This window comes from Ammospiza caudacuta, chromosome 10 (genome assembly GCF_027887145.1).
Source record: "Ammospiza caudacuta isolate bAmmCau1 chromosome 10, bAmmCau1.pri, whole genome shotgun sequence".
Taxonomy (NCBI): Eukaryota; Metazoa; Chordata; class Aves; order Passeriformes; family Passerellidae; genus Ammospiza; species Ammospiza caudacuta.
In genome coordinates, this window is record NC_080602.1 from 25,911,270 (window position 1) to 25,936,795 (window position 25,526).

General features: G+C 49.0%; 1 protein-coding gene across 1 annotated transcript in view; it reads right to left on the reverse strand.

Annotated features, from left to right (window-relative positions):
* Positions 1 to 25,526, reverse strand: part of IGDCC4 (immunoglobulin superfamily DCC subclass member 4) — an 82,295-nt gene that overhangs the window by 14,483 nt on the left and 42,286 nt on the right. Inside the window, exons 5-11 of the mRNA XM_058811644.1 lie at positions 11,024 to 11,158; positions 8,350 to 8,505; positions 7,412 to 7,822; positions 6,547 to 6,711; positions 5,416 to 5,553; positions 3,813 to 3,983; positions 3,002 to 3,235 (exon numbers count right to left, since the gene is read on the reverse strand). Of these exons, the coding sequence (XP_058667627.1) occupies positions 3,002 to 3,235; positions 3,813 to 3,983; positions 5,416 to 5,553; positions 6,547 to 6,711; positions 7,412 to 7,822; positions 8,350 to 8,505; positions 11,024 to 11,158 (1,410 nt within the window). The remainder of the gene's footprint in view (positions 1 to 3,001; positions 3,236 to 3,812; positions 3,984 to 5,415; positions 5,554 to 6,546; positions 6,712 to 7,411; positions 7,823 to 8,349; positions 8,506 to 11,023; positions 11,159 to 25,526) is intronic.

A 25,526-nucleotide genomic window follows, 5' to 3' on the forward strand; every position in this document is an offset into this window, starting at 1 on the left:
AACAGAGTTTTGTCTGCCTCCAAGACAGCCTGATCTGCATTTCCACACTCTCCAGCCACAGAAAAATGTTTCAAGCCCACACAAGGGGGATAAGGCCAAAGGGCACTCAACCTCCAAAGGGCTGGGACCACAGGCTCAGTGGAACAAAGAACGCCCAGCCCATCTCTTGCCATCACCACACTCTCCTTCTGGCTGAGCCTTGGGCTGAGCTTCACTGGAACACGAGCACATCATGGATGGTGCAATCCAAAACGATGAGGAAAAGCTCACAGATGTGAGGCAGCTGTGGGCAGGTCCTGTTGGAGAATGGAGTGAAGGAAAGGACAAGTTCTCTGTCTCCATCCCTGGGCAGGATCAATACAGCAGCTGCTTACACATGACGCCAGGGGAGCTCAACTGCAAGATCGAGCACCTTACATCCTGAATATAGGGGTATTTTGGATTTCTCAGTCAGAGGATTGGCTTCAATTTTTATACACAGGCACAGATGTTCAAGCTCTTAGAACAGGCAGACATAAAACTCTATCAAGCTGTCAAGAAGCTGGTAGGCAGCATGAAAACAGATGTATTTCAGTGCATTCCATCATACATTAAATATAAGCAGAATAATCTAGTCCAGATCATTTTAAATCACTAATCTGGATGGCTGCATAATATATCCAATATGCTAAATATGTTGCTTCACTCAGCATTTCAAGGTGTTCATATTGGCCAGGTGCCAGAAGCCATACTTTCTTTTAAGTGGGAAAACACCCTTATTTCCAGAGAGCTACTTCCAAAGGAATGCAGTCTTCCTTCGTGGGAATGTGGAAGACAGGATCAGATCCCTGCCATTTATTTTTCACATAAATTATGGCCCTGGTAGTTGCACCTCAGTACAGGGAGTAAGTGCTAGAACATCGATGGAAGTCACTAAGAATTTCTCAGGTAAAACTCCTCCTGGTGATTCAGAAAAGCTTCCTTCTGATTTTGTGGACTGATGAAATTGCTGGATTTCCCGTGTGCCCTTGACCAGCTGCCCACCTCTCTCACAGGACTTCAGCACACACCTCTCAGACAAGGCACATAGTACCATTAGTGATACCACTCTAAAGAGACATGGTTTGCTCCAGGCATCAGCACAAGATGGGAGAGGTTTTCTATTTCAAGCCACACCTCAAACCAAGGCAAGGGACAGAGCACTGGCTTCAGTGACACTACAGAGCTGTGGAGCCAAGTGACCACTCCGGACCTTGTCTGCACTGACATGGAGCACACCTCATCTGAGCTCAGCCTGGGATGCCCAGTGCCCAACCTGGGATCTCCTAACACCACCTCAAACACCAGAACAGGCTTCCTAGAGAGATGGTCGGTGCCCCAAGCCTGTCAGTGTCTAAAAGACATTTGGACAGAATTTGCTTTCATTTTTGATTAACACTGAGGTACCCAGGCAGTTGGACTCAATGACTCTTGAAGATAATACCAAGAGACAGTGTTGGATATTTATTTTTATAGAGGGATCTTAGGAGGGGTTTCCAGTGCTGTGCTGTCCAGGCAGACATCCCTGATCTAAGAAATCCCTCCAGCTAATTCATAATCAGCCCAGATCACATTAGGGCTGCCAGCCCTTCCTGAGACCACTGCCTGCTCTGCCTACAAGCTAAAGCCCTTAGCGGTACAGGGCCATAAACCAAAACCCTTCTAAATCCCAACCACTCCTCCTTGTTTCATGTGCAGAGCCCCTCCCTTCCTCAGCACAGCCAGATTCCTGACCCTGCCTTTACTCTGTGTGCAGGAGCACATCACTCAACAGCCCAAGGGGAGCAGAGGGAACGTCCTGGGCTGGGAGGAACCTGAGCCTGCGATAGCCGATACACAGCCACCAAATCATACGGAAACCATCAGTGCTTGACGGATGCCCAAATTCAAGGAAGTAATTACAGAAGAACAAGCAACCTTCTCAGCATCATTGTGCCAGAGCATTTGGAACCAATTCAGCCCACTCCCAGCCCCTGCACCGACTGAGTTGCCAGTGGTTGGAGCAGCACATGATGATGTTCACATGTGGTTTCCTCGGCGCAATAATTACAGACCTAAATTCTTAAGAGAAACTCATCACTGTTAACACTCTCAATGGCAAGATGGCTGTGAAAGAGCTGGGAGAACTCCACTTAGAGATGGCACAAACAGTCCCTTCCAGGTGCTGCAGCCTGACCTTTGCACTGTGCGTAATACATACGCTACAAGTGTAAGATGAACCAGCACAACAGACATGCACCCTACAGTCTCCACTCACTGGCAGTAACAGGGTGAAGCATAAAGTGGGGGATGGAAGAACTCTGGGAAGCAGAAAGCCTCTTTCAAGGATGCATCTGCCATGACTCTCTTCTCTCTCCATCCTGTATCAATGGGCAAATCAATTAACTAATACAATCAGATGTTAGGAACACAACCCCTTGTGGGAAATGCCAAGCACAGTGAGCCAGGCAGGCAGGACTCACTGCTGCTCAGATCTTCTCCATTCATGGACACTCTTCCATCCCTTTTCCTTTAGTGGGACAGAATACTGGGCTAAAATTAGTATGCTGTGAATTATCCCATCTCTGCATTTTAATACAGAGATTTCAAACAGCATGCAATTATAGAGCTCCTTAGAAACAGACAGGGAAGGAGAGATAATTGTCCTGACTGAAGATTTCAATCTTGGCACTCTTTATAGTGACACAATAAAAACACTAATTAAGAACCACTTATTAGCATATACTAAGTATACTGGTAACTTGGTTAAAATCCCTGCTAAATTGGCATTAGAAATTTCTGTGCTTTAAACTCTGCTCAATACAAGCCTAAAGAGCCCCACTCCAGAAAGGATTTTGGATGATCTTAAAACACCTCAGATGGCCCTGGCCCTATGTATCTCCAGTCATGCAAACACCCTTGGGAGCATCCTGGGATGTTACAAAGTGCAAGAGACAGGCCCTGGGTTTCCACACCAAGTGCTAGGAAGATGCAGCCAGCTAACCTAGTCGAGTCAGCTCGTACTGCTTCACTTTCTTCTTTAGTTTTATGGGTCCTACATCCCAGCTCTCATCTTCGGCACCATCCAAAGGGCTCTCATCACTGGACTCCTCTTGGCCCACCTCTCTGTAGTAGAGCTTGTAGCCAGATATCTGGGCATGGTTTGCTGGGGGCTGCCACGTTATCAGGAGAGACTCCATCTTCGCTCGGACCTTTAATTCTGTCGGGGCAAATGGAACTGGAAGAAGAAAAAGACAAGAGAAAAAGACTGAGCCACATGTTTCCATTTCCCCGATCTACTGAATCCTCCTGGTCCTCAGTAGTGAGGGAAGAGTGAGGAAAAGGCTGTCCTGAGTGGGAATTCTCCACTCCCTGACAGTAGAGAGTCAGTCACACTCTACCACTGACTTTCCCAGCTGGATGATACAGGAAACAACAATGTCACAAAGTCACTGTGGAGGTTTCTCAGTGTGTTCTGAGATATCACCATCTTTAACCACTGCTGGAGTCTGGTATGGCTCAGCTCTGTTTGGCAGAATCGTCTATTCACTCCCAAATGTCGTTAACATTGGGATCTGGAGTTCTGTTTGTTTTCTTTTTTTTAAAGAACTTTCACAGCTGCACATAGAGGGTGCAAAGCCCCACTGCCAGGCAAGCAGTGAGATGTACAGGGGTTGCTGAGTGGCAAGGTAAAGGTGAGCACTTTGGTCTGACCCAAACCAATGGCTGTAATTCCCAAAGGAAAATGAATATCTCTGAAAATGCCTTAAGTTTCCCACCCTGTCCCATATCCCAGGCATTCCCCAGCCTCCTACCATGTGTCTGGTTGTCTCTGTCAGGAGTCCGATGCTGGGTCCACTCGGAAGGGGCCCCATATCCCACACTGGTGCTGGCTGCGATCCGAACTTTGTACACTTTGTTGGGATGGAGTGAGTACAGGGTGATCTGGGTCTCATTTCCACCCACTTCGATGGAGGTGACCTGATCTGCTGGAACCAAGGGGACACCACTGAAAACAGGGATATCCCAGCCCAAGGGAAGTACAGCTGAGCAGCAACAAGCCTCGTTACCTCCTCATGGTCTGCATGCCCTGGGCTGGCTTGGCTTTGCCCAGAGCAGTCTTATGCCATCAGAAAAAAACTGTAAGGCTGGGCAGATATTCTGACTGACAACTCCCTTCATTACATTCCAAATTGCAGCTTGCCTTTAGCACCAGAGCCTGCCCAGAGGGAGCTGTCAGAAACCTTGCTCTGATGATGTGATGGTGGAACATGAGCACAGCTAATGGGAGTTGATGGCATGTTCCAATGCTTCTCACTGCTGTATTTAAACCCTCACCTTAATGTGAACCAGAACTGTCCAGCAGCCCTGCTTTCCACAAAATTCACACCCTCATCCACGCCAGACAGAGATTTTACTGCTCCCTCTTCAGCCCACCCAAATTCATAAGGGAGGTAACAGGAAATTTAAACTGAGACTAGCCTGGGATTTTCACTGTATCAGCTAACTGGTTTTGCTGAAGATTCATGTGGCCTGTTTAGAGTACACAGAGGTCTTGATTTCAACTTCCCTTGGCGTTAACTCGGGCAGGAGCACTGTCCCTGCTATGTAACAGCGTACTGCTGAGTGTGATCCCTGGATTGCAAGTGTTTCCAAGGTTTTACGATGCCACTGAGCCATGTGCAGGCTCAAGGCAAAAGAATCAGAGCCAGGAGTCACAGCACAGACTACTAAGCCAGTTCAAATACATGGGAACATGTCCAGCACCTCATCACACTCGCCATCCTTCTCTCAGGAAGAATCACGACCCTGGGAAGTGAGAAGCTGCAGAGCTTTGACAGTTTTAAGAGCAAATACCCAGAAGGATTTGCAAAGCAAGCACACGTGGAATTGGAACAGCCACATCCAGCAGATGTAAATGTTACCATCCCTGCTGAACCCTGCTTAGTGTGCCTGACAATGTAAATAAAATCAGATAAAACTCGGTAATAGAGCAACACAACCTGGACAGGGTATTTAGGGGTTTTTTTTTTCACAAGGATCACTTTGATTAGACTCCATTTTAAGGAAATTGAAAGCATTTACTCCTCTTCCCCATGCAGCATAAAGCTCTTTCCCCAAAACACAGTGCAGATAGCAGTGAAGGGCTGCTCATGCAGACATTTCTGGGACAGCTCAAACATGGGTCAGGCCATTTTCCTGGGGACATGGCTCATCCACAACCACACAAAAAGGCACCTTGAGGTGGTATGAAGTGCCACTGCCATAACCACCAGACAGAGCCAGGCTATGAAAGGGTTCTCCTCCCTTGGGTAAAATGGGTCCCTATTTTCAGCTTTGCACCACCTACCCTTCACATTACAGGCTGTTAACACCACTGGAGCAGACAACACAACCCCCAAATGGTGTTTCCCTCACCTTCCTTGAGGGTGCAGTAGTCGATCTTGTACTTGGTTATCTTGCCATTACTCAGCTCGGGAGGAGGAGGCAGCCACGTCACACGGATGTCACCAGGAGTCATGCTCGACAGGGACAGCTGAGGGGCTGCACTGGGAACTGGGTAAACAACCAAGAGAAGTCAGCAAAGACCACAGCAACACCTCAACACATCTCTGCCAGCTCTCTGAGCTGGTTGGAGGCCACTGACTTGGCTCTACCACAGCCACTGGTGACTTGGTGTCTGTCCTGCGGGAACCAACACACCACAGCCCTTCAGGAGAGTCTGGGGAGGGGAGATGCTTGGCTGCTTCACTTCCAGGCTGACCAGAGCCTGCTGGCCACAGCCACACTGCTCCCAGGGACCCATACCCAGAGCAAACTGGGCAGGGTGGCACACACCAGCTCTCAGCTTGTGCTGTACGTGGAGCACAAAGGAGACACAAAAGCAAATGGCTCACAGATTCAAACTGCAGCCTGGGAATCCTCACTCCCTTGAGAAGCACAGCTCTGGGCTGCAGGCAGCTTTCATGCTTTCAACTCAGCCTTTCAAGCTTCAGACATACACATGGGACCATGCAGGTCACCATGTCAGGAACATTAAAAGCACATAATGCACACGAGGTCTGCCAAAACCATCTCTGCTTGCCTCTGTCCTGCAGCCTGTTGAAAGCTGTGCATGGCTTCCCGTTGGGCAGCTGTGCTTCTGGCACTCTGCCTTTACTGCTCACAAAATGCTATGTGATAAATGGTTAGATCAACACAAACTACTGGCTCTTAAGGGCTCCGACCTCGAGGCTCCTCCCACCCCTACAAATTGCAATAGATGTTTCTTCTGAGTTGAAATCCAGTCTGACCCAGAATGAAGCTTAGAGCAATATCACATGGGTTACGTGAAAGCCCTTAGGAGCTGCCTGCAATTCCCAAAGGATTCTCATGGGCCCCACCATCAGCCAGGGTATTTTCATATCCTTCATCACCCAAGCTGATGATGAGACCTGGGTGCAGGTTTAAGTTTCTAGGAGCGGCTACCACTCTGTAGCACATTCAGTGCTCACCATCAACCAGGCCAAGAACATTTCCTAGGCACCAGTACCATCTAATTGAACGCACCATCCTCCAGGGTCTGGACAACGATGGAAGAGGACGTCCGGCTGGCTCCGAGCTGGGAATAGGCAACCACATAGAAGACATAGTTGGTGTTTGGTTCCAGATCCTTGACTTGCAGCTCAGTTGTGTCGTTATTGACAGCAAACTGGTATTCCACATTATCTGTTCCTAGAGCCAAGGAAACACTGATCAGCAGGTCAGTGAACTGCTGAGACATCCCTGAAAAAATCACTTAATTCACAAGGTCCGCAGACTAAATCCACTTTAAAAATCACTATATCTTCTCCAGTTTCCCCAGCACCTGCACAGCCTCATCTCTTATATGAGTTTTTTGGGCAGAAACTCCAATGCCTCAATGTTGATGTCTCCATTTTGACTCAAACTCCTTAATCCATGCTGAAGCAGCTGCAGTTACCAGTTTAATTTTCAGAGGAGTTCTGGCAACAGTTCAGCAGGAGCATTGGCTTGCTGGCTCTTTGGGAAGACATACCCCAAGAGAACCAGTGCCTCACTTCAGATTCTGGGTGTGGATAATTTTGTGATTCCCCCTGTACACAGTGCAGCTGGTTGATATCACTGTTAGCAATCACACTCTTTGCATACAAAATCAGTATGCATAAAATCAGCAGTGCCTGGTCTCATGGAATCCAGACAGCTCAGCTATGTGGACAGACTACTGCCAATCAAGAAGTTAGACTATGTTGGCTAATCCATAGGCATGGCAACAGCTGATACCGACTCCAGGAGAAAATTCCCTTACCTGAAATGAAAAGGGAATTGCCTCACACTTGTCACTAGCTGGGGAAGAAGGTGAACCTGTGCCTTGTACCTTTGACACAGCTGTGCTGCCCAGGGAGGTGACACCTACCCACAGCCCGCTGGTAGTGCAAGGAGAAGCCGATGATCTGCTCGCTGTTGTGCTCCGGCCGCTCCCAGGACACGAGGACGGTGGTGCTGGACAGGGACACGGCCGAGACCTTCTTGGGAGCGCTGGGCAAACCCTCCCGCACGATCACCGAGAGCTTGGCGGTGGCACAGGCCATGCCCAGGCTGTTCTCAGCCACACACTGGTAGTAGCCAGCATCCTCCAGGCCGATCTGGTTGATGACGAGGCTGCCGCTGCTCTGCACCTTCACGCGCCCGTTGGAGAGGATGGGCTCCCCGTTCTTCAGCCAGTGGATGGTGGGGGCTGGCTCTCCCTCTGCCTTGCACACAAACCTGGCCGTGCTGGCTCGCGTGCGGGAGATGGTTTCAGGAGCCTGGGAGATGCTGGGAGTAGCTGGGAGGAGAGAGGAAAAATTAAAGCAGGAAGGAGGAGGAAAAAATAGCAAAGCAAATCCCTTCTCCTCCCCACTCGGTGCTATGTTTTATTCAGTAGCAGCTTTGCTTACAAGATGGGATTTGCCAGGCAGACTCTAGAGGCTTAATTTAGACTCTGTCCAAAAGGAAAAATAAATTCTGTATCAATCATGTGCTGCATTCTCTGATCCTAGGCTGTTCTCCCTGCTGGCTTCTAGGATACTGAAAGTTAATTGCTGATAGAGATTTCCAAGGGGGAACCCTGGAGAACAAGAATAAGGCATAAAACGGTTCAGTAAATACCAGGAACTAAACCCCAAATTAAAGAGGTGACACTCCCACCGAGAACTATCCCAGCTTGGGCCTCCTGGCTCTAACCCGGCTCCCACTTCACCCTGCACAGGCCACAAAGACCACAAAGCCTTGGGGATCTCCTGGATGTTGATCCATGCAACCCACAGCAAACTGGTCAGCATTTGTGCCTGAGAATTTGCCTGCTCTACTCACCGAGGATGCGAAGCTCAGCTGCGGCGGTAACGAACTGCCGGGTTTGGGGTTTGTTGGCCCGGCAGACGTACACCCCGGAGTGATGGGGCTGGCTGGAAGGAATGAGGAGATTTGTCCGGCCCAGCACAATCACATCTGTGGAAATGGACTTTCCATCTGCAGGAAGAAACGTGCACAAATGCGGGAGGGAGCCCAGGCTGCCCTTTATGAGGGCTTGTAAGCAATGCCAGGATCGCAGCTGGGGAGTGGAGAGACTCCCAAATCCCAAACCCCAGCACAGAGGGAGATTCCTGCTGGGACACTCCTCAGTGCTTGACAGGCAGCTCAAGCCAACATTGCCTCAAAGTTTAGTTTAGCCTGTAATAATCCAAAAAGTTCTGGTTTGGATCAAAGCAGTCCCTGATGCCTAGGGTGTGCCTGCAATGAGAGCCCTAGGAATAGCACATTCAAGGGAAAGCTGTGCTAACACACGGTTTGGAAAAGCTGCTGGATCTGCTTGCTGACCCTTATGAGCACTGACACTCATTCATGCAATGTCAGCAAGACTGTTGAATCACTGACAACTCAGGGGCTCCTCCTCCTCCTCCTCTGTGTCCTGGATGTGAATCCAAATTTACTGAGCTTCCTGATCCACTCCTTGTTCACAGCTTGGCTGTGAGGTGTCAGAAAGACACCTGGTGCTCCCTGGGACTCTGGTGCTTATGTCAGAGACATGGGCCATGAGCTGCCTTCTCCCCACTCTCCAGGCTTGGTGCTCAGCACTGCTGAGTAGGGAAGGAGGAAAGGGCAGCTCCGTATCACTGGCCAGAAGCCAAGATGTCCTTCTACAACTTCAAGTAGCCCTGGGCTCCTCGGCATTACAGACAGGGCAGAGGCTGGTGCTGGGCACTGCATATTCTCAGCATTACTCTGAGGTGAGAATCTTAGGGATATGGCATTGGTACCTCTGAGAACGTGTGGGAGACAAAGCCAAGAGCTGGGAGCAAGCTGAGGAGAGGCTTGGATGGGAGGTCTGGCACAAATCTGCAGTCTGGGAGGACCAGGCAATTTGTGCAGTACCTGTGCACCACCAGAGCTTGTCTCTCTCCACCTGCAGAAGCACCTCTCAGCACTGCCTGTCTTTACCTCTCCAGCTTCAGCTGAGCCTGGAGCTCACACAGAACAAACTCCCCACCTCCACTGTGAACAGCTGCACTGACTTAGCACCATCAGCAGGGAATGTGGCTGAGAGCAGATCCTCTGCCCCCTCCCTGCACTTTGGGGGGACCTTCAGATGGCCTCACAGTTCAGTGGCTGCACACTCAGAGCACACAATCTGCACATCCCGTTTGCACTGGGGCAGTGGGTTGGAAAACTGTCTCCAGATGGTAGCACTTAGCTGACACCACCAAGGCTGGCAAGAGCCAAACTGGCAACCTGGAGGTACATCCTCAGTATTCCCCACGTGACTGATGGTCTAGTAATCCACTCTGCTCCTAAATGAAAGCTTGGAAATAAACTTGTGTAACTCAGAATAACTTGCACTGTTTCTCCATCCTTTTAAATTGAAGAGTCCACACAAGGAAGGAGACTGGGACCAAGCAAACACTTGAAAATAAATCATGGAAAGAACTGGTTCACCAATCCTTCCCCCTCCACCCTTGTCTTCTTTCCTCATGAAAAACTCTCCTAATGATAATTAACTCTAATATTATCTACTTTACCATGGGCATCAACAACTCTCAGTAAAGCAGTAAGTGATCTAGCATGGGAATGCTGAGCATTTGTAATTATAAAGCACATGGGATAAACTAGAAACATTTCTGCCATAACATTTAAGCCTTGCTCACTTGATTTCCAAAGTGGTATCCTCTGAGTTTTTTTTGCTCTTTTTTTTGTGGGGAAGAGGAAATATTTTTATATGCTAAAATTACTGCCTGTGGACAAATCTGGGCTGAAAACCAACCACAATAAATGGTTACAGGGGAGAGGACTCTTAAATTGTGACCTGGATTTATGAAAATGACTGAGAGCCTTTTCTAGGGGAGATTCAGCCTCTGAGCTGAGAATGTCTTCAGTCAGAGCCTCTGAAACACATCTGATGGATGTGATTCTCAGTGAAGTGACACTGGCATCCAACTCATGACTTTGGCTATCAGCCCTGGGTAACATCTGCCAGCCCAGCTCATTCATACACCTCTGATGAGACCTAAGCAGCTCCTCAATCCCTCCATTCAACAAAAACCTCCCAGTAACAGTCCCAGTCACTCCAAGGATTAACAGATCTTATCAAGTTTTATAATGCTGCAAGATAATACAAGCTATTTCTCCAGTGCAATGGCAGATTCCACAGAATCCCCAGTAACCTTGGAGCCCGGGGAGGAGTGGCACCTGACCCCATCTCATGACCTTTACTGCTCCAGTTCACCTGAGAAAGATTAATTTAGATCAAAAGGTATCCAGGCACAGGTCAAACAATTATAAATTGAATTGTGTGCTTTGTAACCTTCAAGATTTAATTAATAATTCCACTTTAGCAAGGACACCCCACACTGCGACACCACCTGTGTCATTAGGTATGGCGTTACAAGCACCCTTCCTGTCCCAGATTTCTCCACTTTTAATAGATTTTTAGACTGAAGTATCCACAGGTTCCTATGGATAGCAGAAGTTTAGTCCTGTCCCTCATACTCACCTTGTCGTATCCAGGAGACAAAGGGGGTGGGATCAGCAGCTGCCATGCACTCCATCACCACGCTCTCCCCAGCCACCACCGTGGTGTTCTCCGGAGCAGCGACGATGGTGACATCTCCTCCTGCTGCCTGGGAACCTAATGTCAAAAATTAAAAAAAAAGTCTGTCCTTCCAAGATGAAAAGTTCCCAGAAAAAAAAGAGTAGAGTCCTGGCTCCCTAGCTGGGCTTCCCTGCGCAGTCTCATGTGTGGAAATGGCTTGGGCCCAACTTGGGGAGAAAAACAGGTCTTGCTTTTATTTGACTACAGAATTTTTACTAAAAAAACAAACAATCTGCCCAGCAAAATTTACTCTAATCATATGGCTTCTAATAACAGGATTTTCACATGGAAAACAAGTAGAATTTCAGCCCAACACCGTCATGAACTGTTGCTACATGAATGTTTGTTCATTAGATGAAGCAAGACACTGCTGCCCTCAAACAGAGCAACACCAACACTCACCCTGCCAAGGCACTGGAGCAGCTCAGAAAGAATCCAGTCACTTGGCTAAAGAAATTCTAATAGCCAGATGCTGGACTGTAAACTGCAACACAGAGAGGTCATGGCTGCGTCCTGGCCTTCACCCGACAGCACAAAGAGTGATCAGTCATCCCACATCTGGAGGAGACAGTGCTGTGTAGCTTGTACGTGCACAGACCCAGAGCCAACACTTAAATCAAGCAAGGTTTACAGGAAGGTCTCCAGGCTGCATTGCACAATGCCTTGAGAATGGGATGGGGATATTCTGCTTGAAATGAACCTTCTGCCTGTGTCTGCCCACTGCTGAGCAGAGGTTAAGGGAAGGTTAAGGAAATGCCTTTGCAGCAGCCAAATTTCTGTTGTCAGATGAAAACAACCGGAGCACTCTTGAGCAGACCAGAGTGTTCATGACCCTCACCAGTTCCTCCAGCTCTCTCAAATACCCCTAACTCTGGGAGACACTTTTGTTGTCATTCTCATGAAGGGAGAAATAACTGTAGAGGAGTCACATAGTGCCAGTAACAATTAGGCCTGCAATGAAAGTTATTGGCAGCAAGTCTCAAACAAATAAAAGCAGGACCTTTCTGAACTCAGTGTATCGAGGTGCTGCAGAGTTCAAAACCCAAGAGATTCACACAAGCTCAAAAAGGACACATTTACCAGGACTATTAAATATGGTCTCATTGCTGTCCCCAGCCCAAACTGCTCCTGACTGGGATACTCTGACTGGGACTCTGATTGCCAGATGCTGAGGGAGATGTCCAAGGAAAGCAAAGTCTTCCCTGCCCAGTTTCTTTACATGCTATCCTGTACCTCCTGCTCTGGTCACTTCTGGAGACCCTCACTGGCCATTCATGCAGCATCCAAACAATTCACTCATATCTGAATTCCTTGGGGATATAAACTAGAGGAGCTTCAGCCTCACAGGCAGAGCTGCCTGCATGGCAGGAGGCCCACAGGGCTGCACTGAATGTGCTGTGCTCAGCCCAGCCCCAGGCTCGGTGCCAGTCAATCTAGGCAGGGCAGCCTTGCCAAAGCAGCATTGGTTCCAGGCTGAAATGTTCTAGCAGTCCATACGTGCGTGAAAGGGGTTTCCATCTCTAGAATTACGTGAGCACGGTCAAGAGGAGCCAGCAGAATCCCTGAGGCACCAAGGGAAACCAGGAGCGAGCAGGAGCCAGTGCTTGTCCAGCAGATGGAAGCAGAGACCGAGGAGCGCCCACAGTGCCTGACCTGGGGCAGTGGCCGGACCACGCTGATCTGCAATCCCAGCCCTGGGCAAACAGCAGCAAGAGGAGCTGCCCTGGGGCAGGGAAGAGCCAAGCCAGCTGTCCTCCTTCCAGTGGAATGAGTACCCTGAACAGAGGGGTTGGTGTGGACAGGCAAACCCAGTCTCCCTCTGAGCTGGCCAGGGCTTTCCTCCATCACATCCACTGCTGCTCGCACTGTCCACATGCACGGACACCTTCAGCCTCACGGCCAGCACACTTGGCTGCAGCAGGTGACAACTTGGGAGACAGCACAGGGACAGGATATGGATTCTGAGAAGTCACTGACAATCATATCAAAATCCTGGTCACTCTGAACTACTGAGACAGAAAATGGGCTTAATGCAAATACTGGCTCGAGAGCTTCCACCCCAGGCACATAAGCTCAAGGATCAGAGAAACTCAAGGCTCTCTGCAACAGCAGCTTTCTTTTAACTCCAGTTCTAGTTCAACAAAGCACTGAAATCCACAAGTAATCATTAGTCCTGCACAAGAACTGAGCACAGGGACTTCAGTGAAGCCCAGACTGATGGGTGAGGCTGCTCTGCACATTGTTAATGTGAGGTGTCTACCCCACACGGCACAGAGGGATGAGGCAACGTTGGAGAAAGAACAAGGAGAAGGAGCTTTCCAGCCAGGATTTGGAAGGAAACACATGAAAGAGCATCAGAAACAAAGGCAAAGGGTTTTACAGCTGCCATTCTTTACATGCTGTCCTCTACCACCTGCTCTGGTCACTTCTGGAGACCCTCACTGGCCATTCATGCAGCATCCAAACAATTCAAGGAAACATTCAAGGAAAGGCCACAGTGCTGGAAAGACACTGGAGAACCCAATAAGTTGTGATTAATGAGCTGAGGAAAGTGGTGCAAAGGAGCCAGGTGAGGAGCTGCTCTGAGCTTAGCAGGGCTGGATGTGGTCACACACCTCCACACAGCCCAGGCTCAGGCTCAGCTCACCCTGCACAGGGCTCAGCAAACCAAATCACTGCCTGCAGGACCACGGCAGCTTCTGCTGAAAAGGAGCAGGGCAGCAGCTGACACCACATATCCTGGGAGCAGGAATATCCATGGCAGGATCTCCATCCTACCCTGGGAGTGAGATTCTTCACCCACTGGCTGCCACAAACCTGCTGGGCAGGACATGGCTGAGGCATGTCTGTGTGCAAAAAGCTGTCTTTTTCTGCACTGCTGGGGGAAAAAAATAAATCTAGAGTAAAAAAAAAATAACACCAGCCAGATGGTAATATATTCCCTGCCAGATTTCCAAGCAGCTTTCTCTACCAACCTTAGAGCAGAGAAAGAGAGAAAGCTGCTCAAACCTGACTTAAACACTCATCTGCTCCATCAGGTGCATGGCCCCAGGTGTTGACTGGCAGAGGCACTTTACAGGTTACAGAAGCTTCACCTGAAGGCACTTGTCCTGTATCACTTGGTCCCTGACAGCTGCCTGGTAGTGCTGTCAGTCAATAGGAGAGAGGTTTTACCTTAGTTTCAGCCTTGAAAAAATATTGGGAAAATATATTAGCCCAGGCCTTATATCTGATTATTACTGAAAATTATATTACAAACATAAACAGCTCTGCTTGCTTTCTCAGTGCATTCCTGGGTGTGTGCATGGATGAATGCCCCTTACACTTCTTCCACAAACATTTATCTCCAGCTTTGTATTCCATTGTGGGTGTCTCAGGGCAAGTCCACAAGTCAAGTTTCTCTTCAAACTGAGCCCCTTTGGAGCACATTTTCCCCTTGCCACCTCTCTAGGCTGGTTGGATACAATGGATCACAAGTTCACTCCCACAAACTGTGTTTCAGTGAGGAACTGAAACAGTTCCCAAGAACAGTACTCAGCTAACTAGGGAAACTTCCACACAGTGGATTCCAGCACACATCGAAGAGTAAAACCAACATGAGGCTTTTTGTCTCCACTGCCATTAAGACAATTTCAGGTCAAGAGGGAATTGTCAGAACCAAAAGAAAAAAAGAGCTGCAGTTTCCAAGGCATCTTTCACTGCCTGAACAAAACAGGTCACTGACTGCACCTGCGCTGAGCTGGCTGCTCTGGGGCATGAAAAGCTTTCACACAGCTGCTATTTAAAACTTGGGCTTTGAGATTTCTCCCACTCTGCCAGCTTTGTTTTGTCTCTCCAAGCAGCAGAGCTGCTCCAGGCAAAAGCTTTACACAGCCCAAGGCACAACCCATGGATTCACATCAAAATTCTCCATCACTGAGGCCTTTGTGGACTTTCTGCCCTTCTGAATCAGATGGATCAATTTTACCTCTTTTCACTTATGGGTGCCAAGAATGGCTCTGGGATCACTGTGAGTAGTGCACAGAACTGAGGGAAATTCTTAGGGCACTGAAAGAGTTTGAGAAGGCAGCCCACTTCCTGCACAGTTTGTTAACCCCTGCACAGGGAGACAACAAAGGTTCTACCACATATCAAGAGCCCAGACTTACTTATCAGCTGCAGAAATATTTCAAAATATTGCCTGCAGTTTATTGTTTCCAAATGACTCACTACAGAGGACTTCTCAGTTTATGTGTTTTTCTACTTTCCTGTCATGAAACAGGGGAGTCAGGCCAAACCTGGGTGCTCCACTTTGTTGCACCACTGCTCTCACAGGCATCCCTCAGTGCCTGCAGCTGGGTTCAGGGCAGGCACAGAGAAAATATAACAAAGCGTTTATGATGATGTGTGTTATAAATTGAAAAGGAGGTGGGGTTTGGGAAGCACAGGGAACGTGTGAGTGAGTGAGTGAGTGAGTGAGTGAGTGAGTGAGTGAGTGAGTGAGTGGCACGACACACCTCAGAACGCTCCTGAGGCTGCCCAATCTCCACAAATCCAATTGTGTCATCTCACAGCGAAGGTGAACTCTGAGCAGGGATGTCAAGGGAGGCACCAAGGTGAGCTGACTGGGACAAAGCTCAGAATGTTTATTTGAGCTTATGGCTTGAGTTATAATATCCATCAGTGACTTCCATCTCCAAGAGTTCATAACGTGGCTCTGCCTCTAATGCATCCATAATTCAAGAGTGATCCTCTCCTGCCTCCCTGCTCTTGTTAGTGCAGAGTATCAGCAAAGAATTCAGGCAGTGCAACAGGAGGAAAATGCTTTTTGTTCAGCCAATTTGTGATGGTCGTTTGCAGTGACAAGAGGACGACTTCTTGGATGGGAACTAACACCTCTCTCCCAGTTCCATGAACACCCTGCCTTGGTAGAAGTGCTGGAAGGTTAAACATGACTTGCATGGCGACACATTCAACTCTCAGCTGTCAGCAGGTCAAGATTTGGAGATCTCTGACAATCAAGCAGCAATCTTCTGTTCTGCGAACTTTCTCACCCTCTCTGGAGGAGGAGCATGAAACCTTATTCATCCCTGCGAGCCTCCTCCGGGAATAGATCCTAGCACTGAGCAGCTGTTCATTAGAGAAAGTCAATGCTGTCACTGCTGTTATTCTGCAGACAATAGAGGACCAAATTACCCATTGCAAAGCACACACCTTCAAAAATGCAGGCGCTGTGTTTGCAGAGCATGTCCTACTCCCACTGCCCAGCTCTCTCCCTTTTCCTGGGTAACTCACAGACCTCCTGGACTGTTAGGGAAGAATCTGACAGCAACTGTGGAGGAGAAAAACATCCTCCAGACCTACCTTTCTCCTCCCTTTACACTGTCCTGGAAATTTATCTGTAATTTATTTCTACTTCAGGACAGGATAACTAGCATGTAAGACTCTAGCCAGGTTGTATCCAAACACGTGGAATATTTGCTTTCAGGGCAATATAAACAATGTCAGATCTCACAGCTGAGCATGTTTAGCAATAGGCATTTCTTATTTTCTAACTGCTCTAACCTGAAAATGGCAAGGCACAGCTTTGTGAACAGGAAAGCAAAAAGAACTGGGAGAAGGGAGTGGAGTGACTAGAGAAGGTGAGTGGTGCCCTTTTAACACCCTACATCATGTGTTCCCAAGTGTCTTAAGTCAAAAAACTGCCTCCTCTTATCCCCAAATGAAAGCACATACCCTTTCTGAAACTTACCATTTACTTTTTGGAGTTTTTCTCCTACCTTTGCTATATCAGTGCCTGTGGAGGCTTGGATCCAAGTTTTCCTGTCATTGAAGGGATGGGATGACTTTTGGTTACAAGGTTAGGGACTCAATCCCTCAACTTTAGTGCACTCAGAATTCCTTCTCTGCAGCCTTTGGTCCCCAAGCCTTGCAGGATCTTTTAGGTGTGTGCCTCAGCAGAAACCACAGCAAGGACAGTGCTTTGGCACTGGGACTGCAGAGTTTGTCCCAGTACAATGTGTCAGCACCAGTGCTCACAGAAATGTGCTCTTCCCCCACTCCCCAAATCGTTGGTCCTTCAGGCTACGGAGTTTTGTACGTCCAGGGTACACTTAGCTGTGCTGCAAAGCAGTCGGAGTGTGCTTTGCCCACCACTCCAGCTCTTGTAAAGCTGTCAACATTGGCTCTGTGTTTGCGTACACGCATTTGGAGCCGCTCCTGATCACGCCAAAAGGGACGGGAGCCAGCCAGACTGCACGACGCATTCCTGTTCGCCTCCCCAGAGCGCTTGGGAGCGCCTCCATTTGCACCGCTCCGAGCCACAGCCAGGCTAAATAAACAGGAGGGGCTGTGCCGGCAGCTGCACCGAGCTCTGAGAGCTGCGGCTCTTCTGGCTCCTGCCACAGCCCAAAGGGCAGCACACCTCAGGCCTTCAGGCATCTCAGTCCTCAGAAGCCTGAAGATGCATCACACAGAGTTTCTGGGAGGCAGAAGCAGCAGCCCATGGAGCTGTAATGTGGCAGAGGCAATAGGAAACCCCAGCTCAGGGCACAGTGGATGCTGAGACCTAACAGAAAGACCGTGTTAGAGCAGCATGGACAGTGTCATCACTTTAGATAGTAACTACTGATTAATAAGTCTGTCTTGGCACATTTTCACAGACTTCTGTGCAAACAAATTCCCTGTAATAAAGTTACTTAGTGTATGGAGGGAGTTGAGCCTCTAGATCAGGTGACAGGCCAACAAGAAGGGAAGAAAGGAGCAGAGGTACCTCAGAGTCTTTGTGTGGAGAACAGAGCAGCCTCCCTGCCCTAACCCTAAAACCCAGACAGCTTATGTTGCTCAAGCTGAGCCCTTAAAGCACTGCAAACTCCAGCTATTCCCATGCAGCTGCCAAACCCAGTGACTAGAAAAACAAAGGCTGCAAGAGGCTGTTTTGTAAAGTCACCACTGCAACAGGAACCTCCTCAGTGTACCAGGAATGTCCCATGTCTGACAACCAGAAAGGATGATGTCCCAGCTTCTGGTCCAGTGGCTCAAGAGAGTCTCCCATGGTTTCTGTCACTAACCTGCTGTGCTGCTCTGGGTACATCTCTCAGCATCTCTGGGACTCCATCTGCTCACAGTTCATAACACAGCTATTCACAGAAGTGAAGGTGCAAAAGTAATAGCCAGAGAGCATCAGAAGACCCTTAGCAAAAGCCACAGTATCCGTTATTTAAATATAAACACCCCCGCAATCAGTAAACATGAGATACCCCTGGGGACATAAGCTTGCCAGCCTCCAGGATTCGGTGGGAACACCCTCATGCCTTTTTAACCATCATTATACCAGCTCTCTTTGTCATTATCCTAGAGCAGCACACCACTTTCCAGAATGATGCATGAGGAACCTCCAAGGAGAAAAAAAAAGCCACAAGTCCTATTTTCTTACCTCTTGCAGAGCAATGACACAGAGACACGGTCAACAGAAGACCATTCTGGCTCACAAGTCACTGTGAAACTCCTCCTTACTCACCCTGCCTCAGTGACCGGAGCTATTTCACTCCAGTCACTTCCTCCTTGTGCTCTGAGGCTGATGTTTCCCAGGGGCTGACACCTACTTCATCAGACCTATTTGCAATTCAGATTTATTTGTGATATCAGATCCATCTGCAATTCAGGCACATCCAGTGACAGCAGAAAGGGATGAGGCTGGAGGCCCTGGACCATGCAGGAGGGCACAACCTGCTTCCTCTGTGACCATGGCTCCTGCTCTGCCCCATTCCCTCTGCCAGAGCAGCCATCCACTGTCCTGAGCAGCTCTGAAAAGAGGAACACTTTGGGAAGGGATCTTGCAGAGGGCTCTCCCTGTTGCCAGGTACACAGAATGCTTCCCACAAGTGACGCTGTGAACACACAACATGCTGGGAGCCCACAGTAAAACAGTCTGGCAGCAAACTGAGACTGCCAACTTGGAAGGGAGAGAACTAAAAGCAGATGGATGCATCTGCATTCACTCAGGACAATACAAATCTGTTTTTCTAGGAAAAGTCCAGAAGAAAAGCTGGCTTTCCATGGGGAAAGATCGTTGCTGATATCCACAGATTCTGTCAGAGCCCTTTGCTTGGACACTTGCTGGGTGCCACAGAGAACCCTGATGTAAGGCTGTGCATTAAGACAGTGTTTGATAGCACCACCTGCCCCTCCTTGTCCCATCCTTCCTCTCTCTTCCTGCTCCTCATTCTTGTCCACAGTCTACTTGGCATTGTCCCCTGGCTGCACCAGGAATAGAGATGGGCAAGAACACCTCTGATACCGAAGGCAAACTCTCAGTTGTGTTCTGAGCAATCCCCAGCATCCAAGAAATCCAAGTGAGGGCTCAGAGCAGCCCAGCTCTGCTCCTGACTCAGCCTCCCCTGCCACCCAAGCCCACTCCTCCCACTCCCGTTCCTCAGCACTCCTGTAGGTACTGTTGGCTCTTGGAGACAGGGACATGTCTGTCCTGTGTCAAAAGTAATGGGATTAGACACCCCCATGAGCTTTGCTATGCCTTCAGACACTTCCAACATCCTCACTCCTGCTGCTGGACGCTGTCAGCGCCGGAGGGCACCGCCAGCCCTTGACCTCAGAGAGCTGCTGAGGCACAGCTGTAACACCAATGATTAATAATTAACCAGTGTCATCAGGAGACCAAGCACATCAACCTTCCTGTCCCACAGCCCACTGCAAGCTGCTGACCTAATTATGGTCTCTATTCCTAGCTCCTTTCCAGCCTCTCCACACAGTCACAGCCTGTCCCACATCCTCCAGGGCAGGGTAGGTGTGATCCCTGTAGTGCAGATGTGCTGATGCACCACAGGATTGCACCACCACTAAAGGACTCAGAGGAAAACTGAATGGAGCCGACCACTTAAACCACTTAATTTGTTTGCTTCAGTCCAAGCCTTACCAAACACCAGCTGTTATTTCAGGAAGCCTCAAAAGTGCAGCAGACCTGAATTAGTAAGGGATGCATGTGGAGAACACCAGAGGACCATAAACCACACCTGAATCCACACATCCCTCGTCTGCAGGAGCTGAAGGCAGAGTAACACATGAGCCTGGCCACATCTGACAGCTCTAAACATCATGCACAACTACCACTGCATGTGGATTAGAGCAGTTTCCCCTCAGGACCTGGAAACAGCTCACCTATTCCCAGCCGTACATCCCTTGTTCCGCTCTATTATCCTTGACACCTCTGTTGCCACTCACTTCGGTGCCATCCCCAGGCTTAGCTGTTGTGCTTAATGGGAGGTGAGGGCTCTGCATTTTGTATCAAACCCTCTGTCACTGTGGGCTGCTGGAGCTGTCAGGAGTGTGGCACATCATAGCCCCACAGAACTTCACAGACAGCTGAGCTGGAACTCCCCTTGGGCTCCCAGAGCAGGCTGCTGACACTGGAGCTATGAGCAGCTTTCCCTCGGCGATGTGAGGGGTGTGACGCATCTTGGCCCTGTAGGAACCCCAGCCAAGCAGAGCTGTGTGGTTGGATGGGTGCCTGACACACATCTGCACCAGCCTTTCACAAGTTTCACCCAATATTAATGGGCTCGATCCTGCTCCACGTGTGCTTGAAACCCACCAGCAGTGGCAGGCTCAGTAAAGTGAGATGGAGTTTAAGTTTACAGCTTGTTAGGCAGAAGGTCACTTCTAGCTTTAAAGATCTATTTATTAAGCAGGAAGTGTTGTGTACCTCCTCCTTGATCTTGCCATCCTCTGAATTCACACTTGCCATGGCTTGCTTAGCACCTTCTGCCACAGTCAGGAGCAACAGTGTTTTACAGAATCTATCAGATGCATGATGCAAACAGCTTCAGATACCTGCTTCCCAGGAAACCAGAGCTGTGAAATACTCGTAAACAGAGTCTTCATGGCTGAGCTTTTCGGATGTCAAGTGGAGAGCAGTGTCCTGCTTAACTGATAGTGAAGTGAGAGACCAGAGGGCAAAGGAAAACAGGATGCTAAAAGGACAGAGGGAAAAGTGACAGTTCTATGTCCTGCACAGGAGGCACATGGAACAGGAACATGGCAATTGCAGGTTGGAACTTGGATGTCTCTTTCTCCAGAGGTGATGCATCACTTGCTGATCATGCCAACAACTCACAGCAAAAATGCAATTATGTTACCCCACCCCACACTTTCTCTCCCTACACATGCCCACAACTCATGCCTCTCAGAAGAAGTGTGCCATGCCCACACACAGGTGTGGATAGCTCTGCCCCCACAACCACACAGGGCCCTGCTGTCCCTGCAACAGGTTCCTGCTGGAGAAAGACCACCCTAATCCCAGTTGGACCATGCCTCCACTCTGGCTAATGCTGCCCTTCACTGTTGCTGGCAGCACACACAGGATCAATGCCCAGCTGCAGTCAGGGAGGCCAGCCCAGAGCAGCACTGACCCAAATCCAAAGTTCCCTGTCCCCTGGCTGCCCAGTACCTGTGCTGGAAGCCGCGAGGGGAGCAGAGCACGTGGCCAGGGCTCAGGCTGAGTGCCAAGCCAGCATCCAGCACGTCATTCGCACATGCAGGGACTGAAAATCCACTTGTGGTAACAGCACGTCTGTTTCTGCGAGGTGGTGGCCAACTGCGAGTGTTGCTCACTTCATCACCACCTTCCCCTCCATCCCTAAAGCTCATCCCAGTCAAGAGCTGTATTTCCTACACCCCTCTGGAGCAGGAACCAGCCCAGGCTCTATGTTGGTACCTGCAAGCCACTGCAGCACAAACACCAAAAGAACAAAAAAACTCAAGGTGCTTCAGCTGCCTCCAAGCTCTGTCCCTGTTATCACATTCATACAAATATTTGGCTGAAAAATCCATTTCCTGGGACACTGCTGCAGCAAGCTGCTACAACTGTCAGCGTAAATGATGTTCTGCCAATGGCAATCTCGCAGTGTCATCTCTAATAACACAGCACTAAATCCCAGCTCGCGGGGGATGTGCTCAGCTGCTGGGAGACTCCTCCGTGGTCTGCTCAGCCCAGACCTCCACCCACCACCCTGCTCTGTTCTCCAATTCCTGCATTACTGCAGCACAGGGAGATTCTGATTCTTGCCTATCTGGTTTAAGGTAAAGGTTTTTCCCACACATGTCACAGCAGTCACAGCCACCCCACATGCACAGACCAGGAGCAGGGTCCAGAGGACACGAGGAGGGAAATCCCACACCCACACTGAGATACATGCCCACACTTCTCTCTGTATGTGCCCCTAGATGCCCTCCAGCACCAAATGCCCATAATCATTCTCCAGACTGAGCCATCCTTTCCAAGAGGGTAACTCCAAGGCTATTTATTACATTATCCCTATTTACAGAAATTTCCAGTTGAGGAACTGATTCTCCTCTGCAGCCCAACAACAGAGAGGGAGAGAGAAGCAAGGAGTCCTGGCTCCTAGGACCATGCTTTGACAATCCTTCTGCAATAACCAATAAATACGAAAAGACACAAACACTGAGATCTACATGAAGGAGCTCTGGGATCAGGATCTCAAATTTGTTTCTCCCACTCCAGTGGGAGAAAACTATTCTATACAAAATTGCCAAGATTTTTAACTTTCTTTAGGTCACTTGGGAGACACAATACTGCTTATACTCAAAGGCATTAAAAAATAAGGAGAAATTTCAGTTTTTTCAAGATTCCCAATGCTTTGCAACTAAAACTAATAGGATGAATTGCAGGGAAGTGAAATTTGGGTTAGCTATGGAGAAGAGATTCCATCATTCAATGAGGAAGATGCAATGGAAATTAGGGGGAGCCACACTCCTTGTGACATTTAAAAACAGAATAGATCAAATCTTTGTAAAAACCTACTGTTCTTGCAGCAGCACAGCTTCTGACTGTTATTTGTGCTACATTGTGCCAGTTGTGGGGCAAATACACAGCAAGAGGGAGTCCCTATTCCCATGAAAACACACAGAGCAGGCATGTGCATGACACGGAAGGAGAAAGCGAAGTGACAGGCAAAGTGACCTGCTGAGACCACACGTCATGTTCCCCAAGCCCTTCTGCTACTCTTCTTTGAGAGCTGCTTTACGAAGCATGGCAACACTTCTGTGTGTATGTCAAGAACCTGGGAGCACAACCAGGACACACAAGGAATTAGTTCTTTATCTACAAGTTCAGAGTAGGGCTCCAGAGCCTGCTTCCAGAAAAAGGAGCTACAAGGAACAAGACACAGCTGACCCCAAAGAAAGGCAGCATGCACAGCCAGGGCCTGGGAAAGCATCCCACAGCCAGTTCCTAATGCCCTTTTGGCAGAGAGAGACACAGGGTTCATTCATCACCTGTCCAGGTGAGGGGTGAAAGGACAGAGCCGACAGATGTGTTTAGCACTCTGTGCACTGGGAAGCAGTGGAGATCCAAGGGGAAAACCCAAGCTATCCCTGTTTCAGCAGCAGGCTCTGTTTCAGGGCTGCGTGACAGTATCCTGCTGTCCCGTCTGCTCTCTTCCCTTCCAGCTCCAAACGCTTCCCCAGGGAAGGTCTGGAAATTTGCACCATGAAGTCTGCACAGCCAAAACATCTGCAGCCCCGCCTGCCCTGCCTGGCCACGGCCAGCATGTGCTCAGCCACAGACACACAGCACAGCCCAAATTCCCCCAGGACAGGGAAGTCACACTGCCCAGGGAAATGACACTTTTGGGGTTTTTAGACTCTGCAGATATGACAGAAAGGGGTTGTGTTAATTGCTGTTTTTACTGGGAAAAGGCCTTTAATAAGGGAGAGGGAACAATTCCCAGCCATCGTACAAGGAACAGGGAGGGAGGGGGAGGAACAGGATAACTGGGCAGAAGAGCTATAGGGAAACTGATTCTTTTGCTATGCACAGCTCGTTCAAATCCAGCCCTGTCTGGAAGGCAAAGGCATGAACACAAAATGTTCCCAGACCTGATCCTTGGAAGAATTTGGATTATCACCAGCAAGACCCCAAAATCTACCAGGAGCACAGCCTCCAGCATAATAACACAGCACTGCCAGGGCTGCCAGTGGGACAGCAGATAAGGAGACACAACGTCCCACTGCACAAACCTTTTCCAGGGCCCCTGGCAGTGGGACTGAAAGGCCGGACTGTCACCTTATCTTGGCACAAAGGAGTCTCTTGCCAGGAGCAAGGAGGGAGTTTGGTCCCTAAAATTTCCAAATAAGCAACACTAAATAACGGTACTTCAGTCTATTGTTCTTTTGTTGTCTGTCTTTCGGTTTATTTTGGGGTTTTTTTTCCTAGGATTCTTTGTTTTGGTTTAGTTTGGTTTTATTTTTCACAATCAGGAAAGGATTTCTGCCTGACCAGCTCACTCCAACTATTATCAGCTGCTTCTGAACAGGGAGGAAAAGACTCCTCAAGCCAGTCCAGGCATCCAAGAATGTACTCTGATGGTGAAGTGCTGAAACAAAAAAGGATCAATACCATGCCAGTCACTCATGGAGGAGTTTACAGCCTGCACAGGTCACTGCAGTTTCCCATCTGTCTCAGAGATACTTCTCCCCAATTATAAAAAACCCCAGAGATTTAACAGGCATGTTTTTCATCACTATCAGCTCAATCTGGTGAAAAACTCAACCTCACATATTTGTTTTAGCAGCCAGCGGGTGGTGTGGTGCTGCAGAAGAGAGATTTGGGTGAGAACTGCAGGCAGAAATCTGCTCGGGCCGGCTGGTGCTCCAGAAGGAACGTTTCCCATTTAACCTCTTCCATTGCCTCCATTTGCAAAGCAGATTAAACATTGCAGAGCTACAAGATGCAATTATGCAGAATGAGTTATGATGCCAAGGACATCAAATTCACCTTTGCAACTTGATCGATATTAGTTATCAATAGCACACCAGAGCCAGCACAGGAGCTGTCTCTGGAGCTGGAACTGCCCATAGGAAGTGCTCCCCTCAGCTCCCAGCTTCATTACACACGCAGAGGATCTGGCAGGGGCTGGCAATTAGATACAGAGCATTCAACCGCTCACGAATTCTCTGCAGATTCCACCCAGATTACCTCCATGACACCATCCATTGATCAGAGGTGTGTTCTCAGGCTCCACAGTTAATTACACTCCCTGCTGATGGATGAACAGCAAAGCCATCGCTGGGAAAATACATTGGGAGCAGAATGCCAAGCAACACAATCCTAAACAAAGACAGAAGGGGCTGGGAAGGATTTCAGAGCTTTCAGGGTTGAAGCTGCCCGCAAGATACACCGGGGTCAGCACAAACAGGAGACAGATGTGGCAGGGGGCACTGTCCAGAGAGAAGGGACAGCTCAGCCAGACCCCCAGCCCTGGTGAGCTTGTCCATTTGCAGGACAGGATGATACAAAGTTGGGGAGGCAGCCAGGCATGCTGGGAAGGATGCTGGAACCTGGAGACCCCCACTGCTCTCAGGCTCTCAGCTATGTCCTCCTCATGTCCAG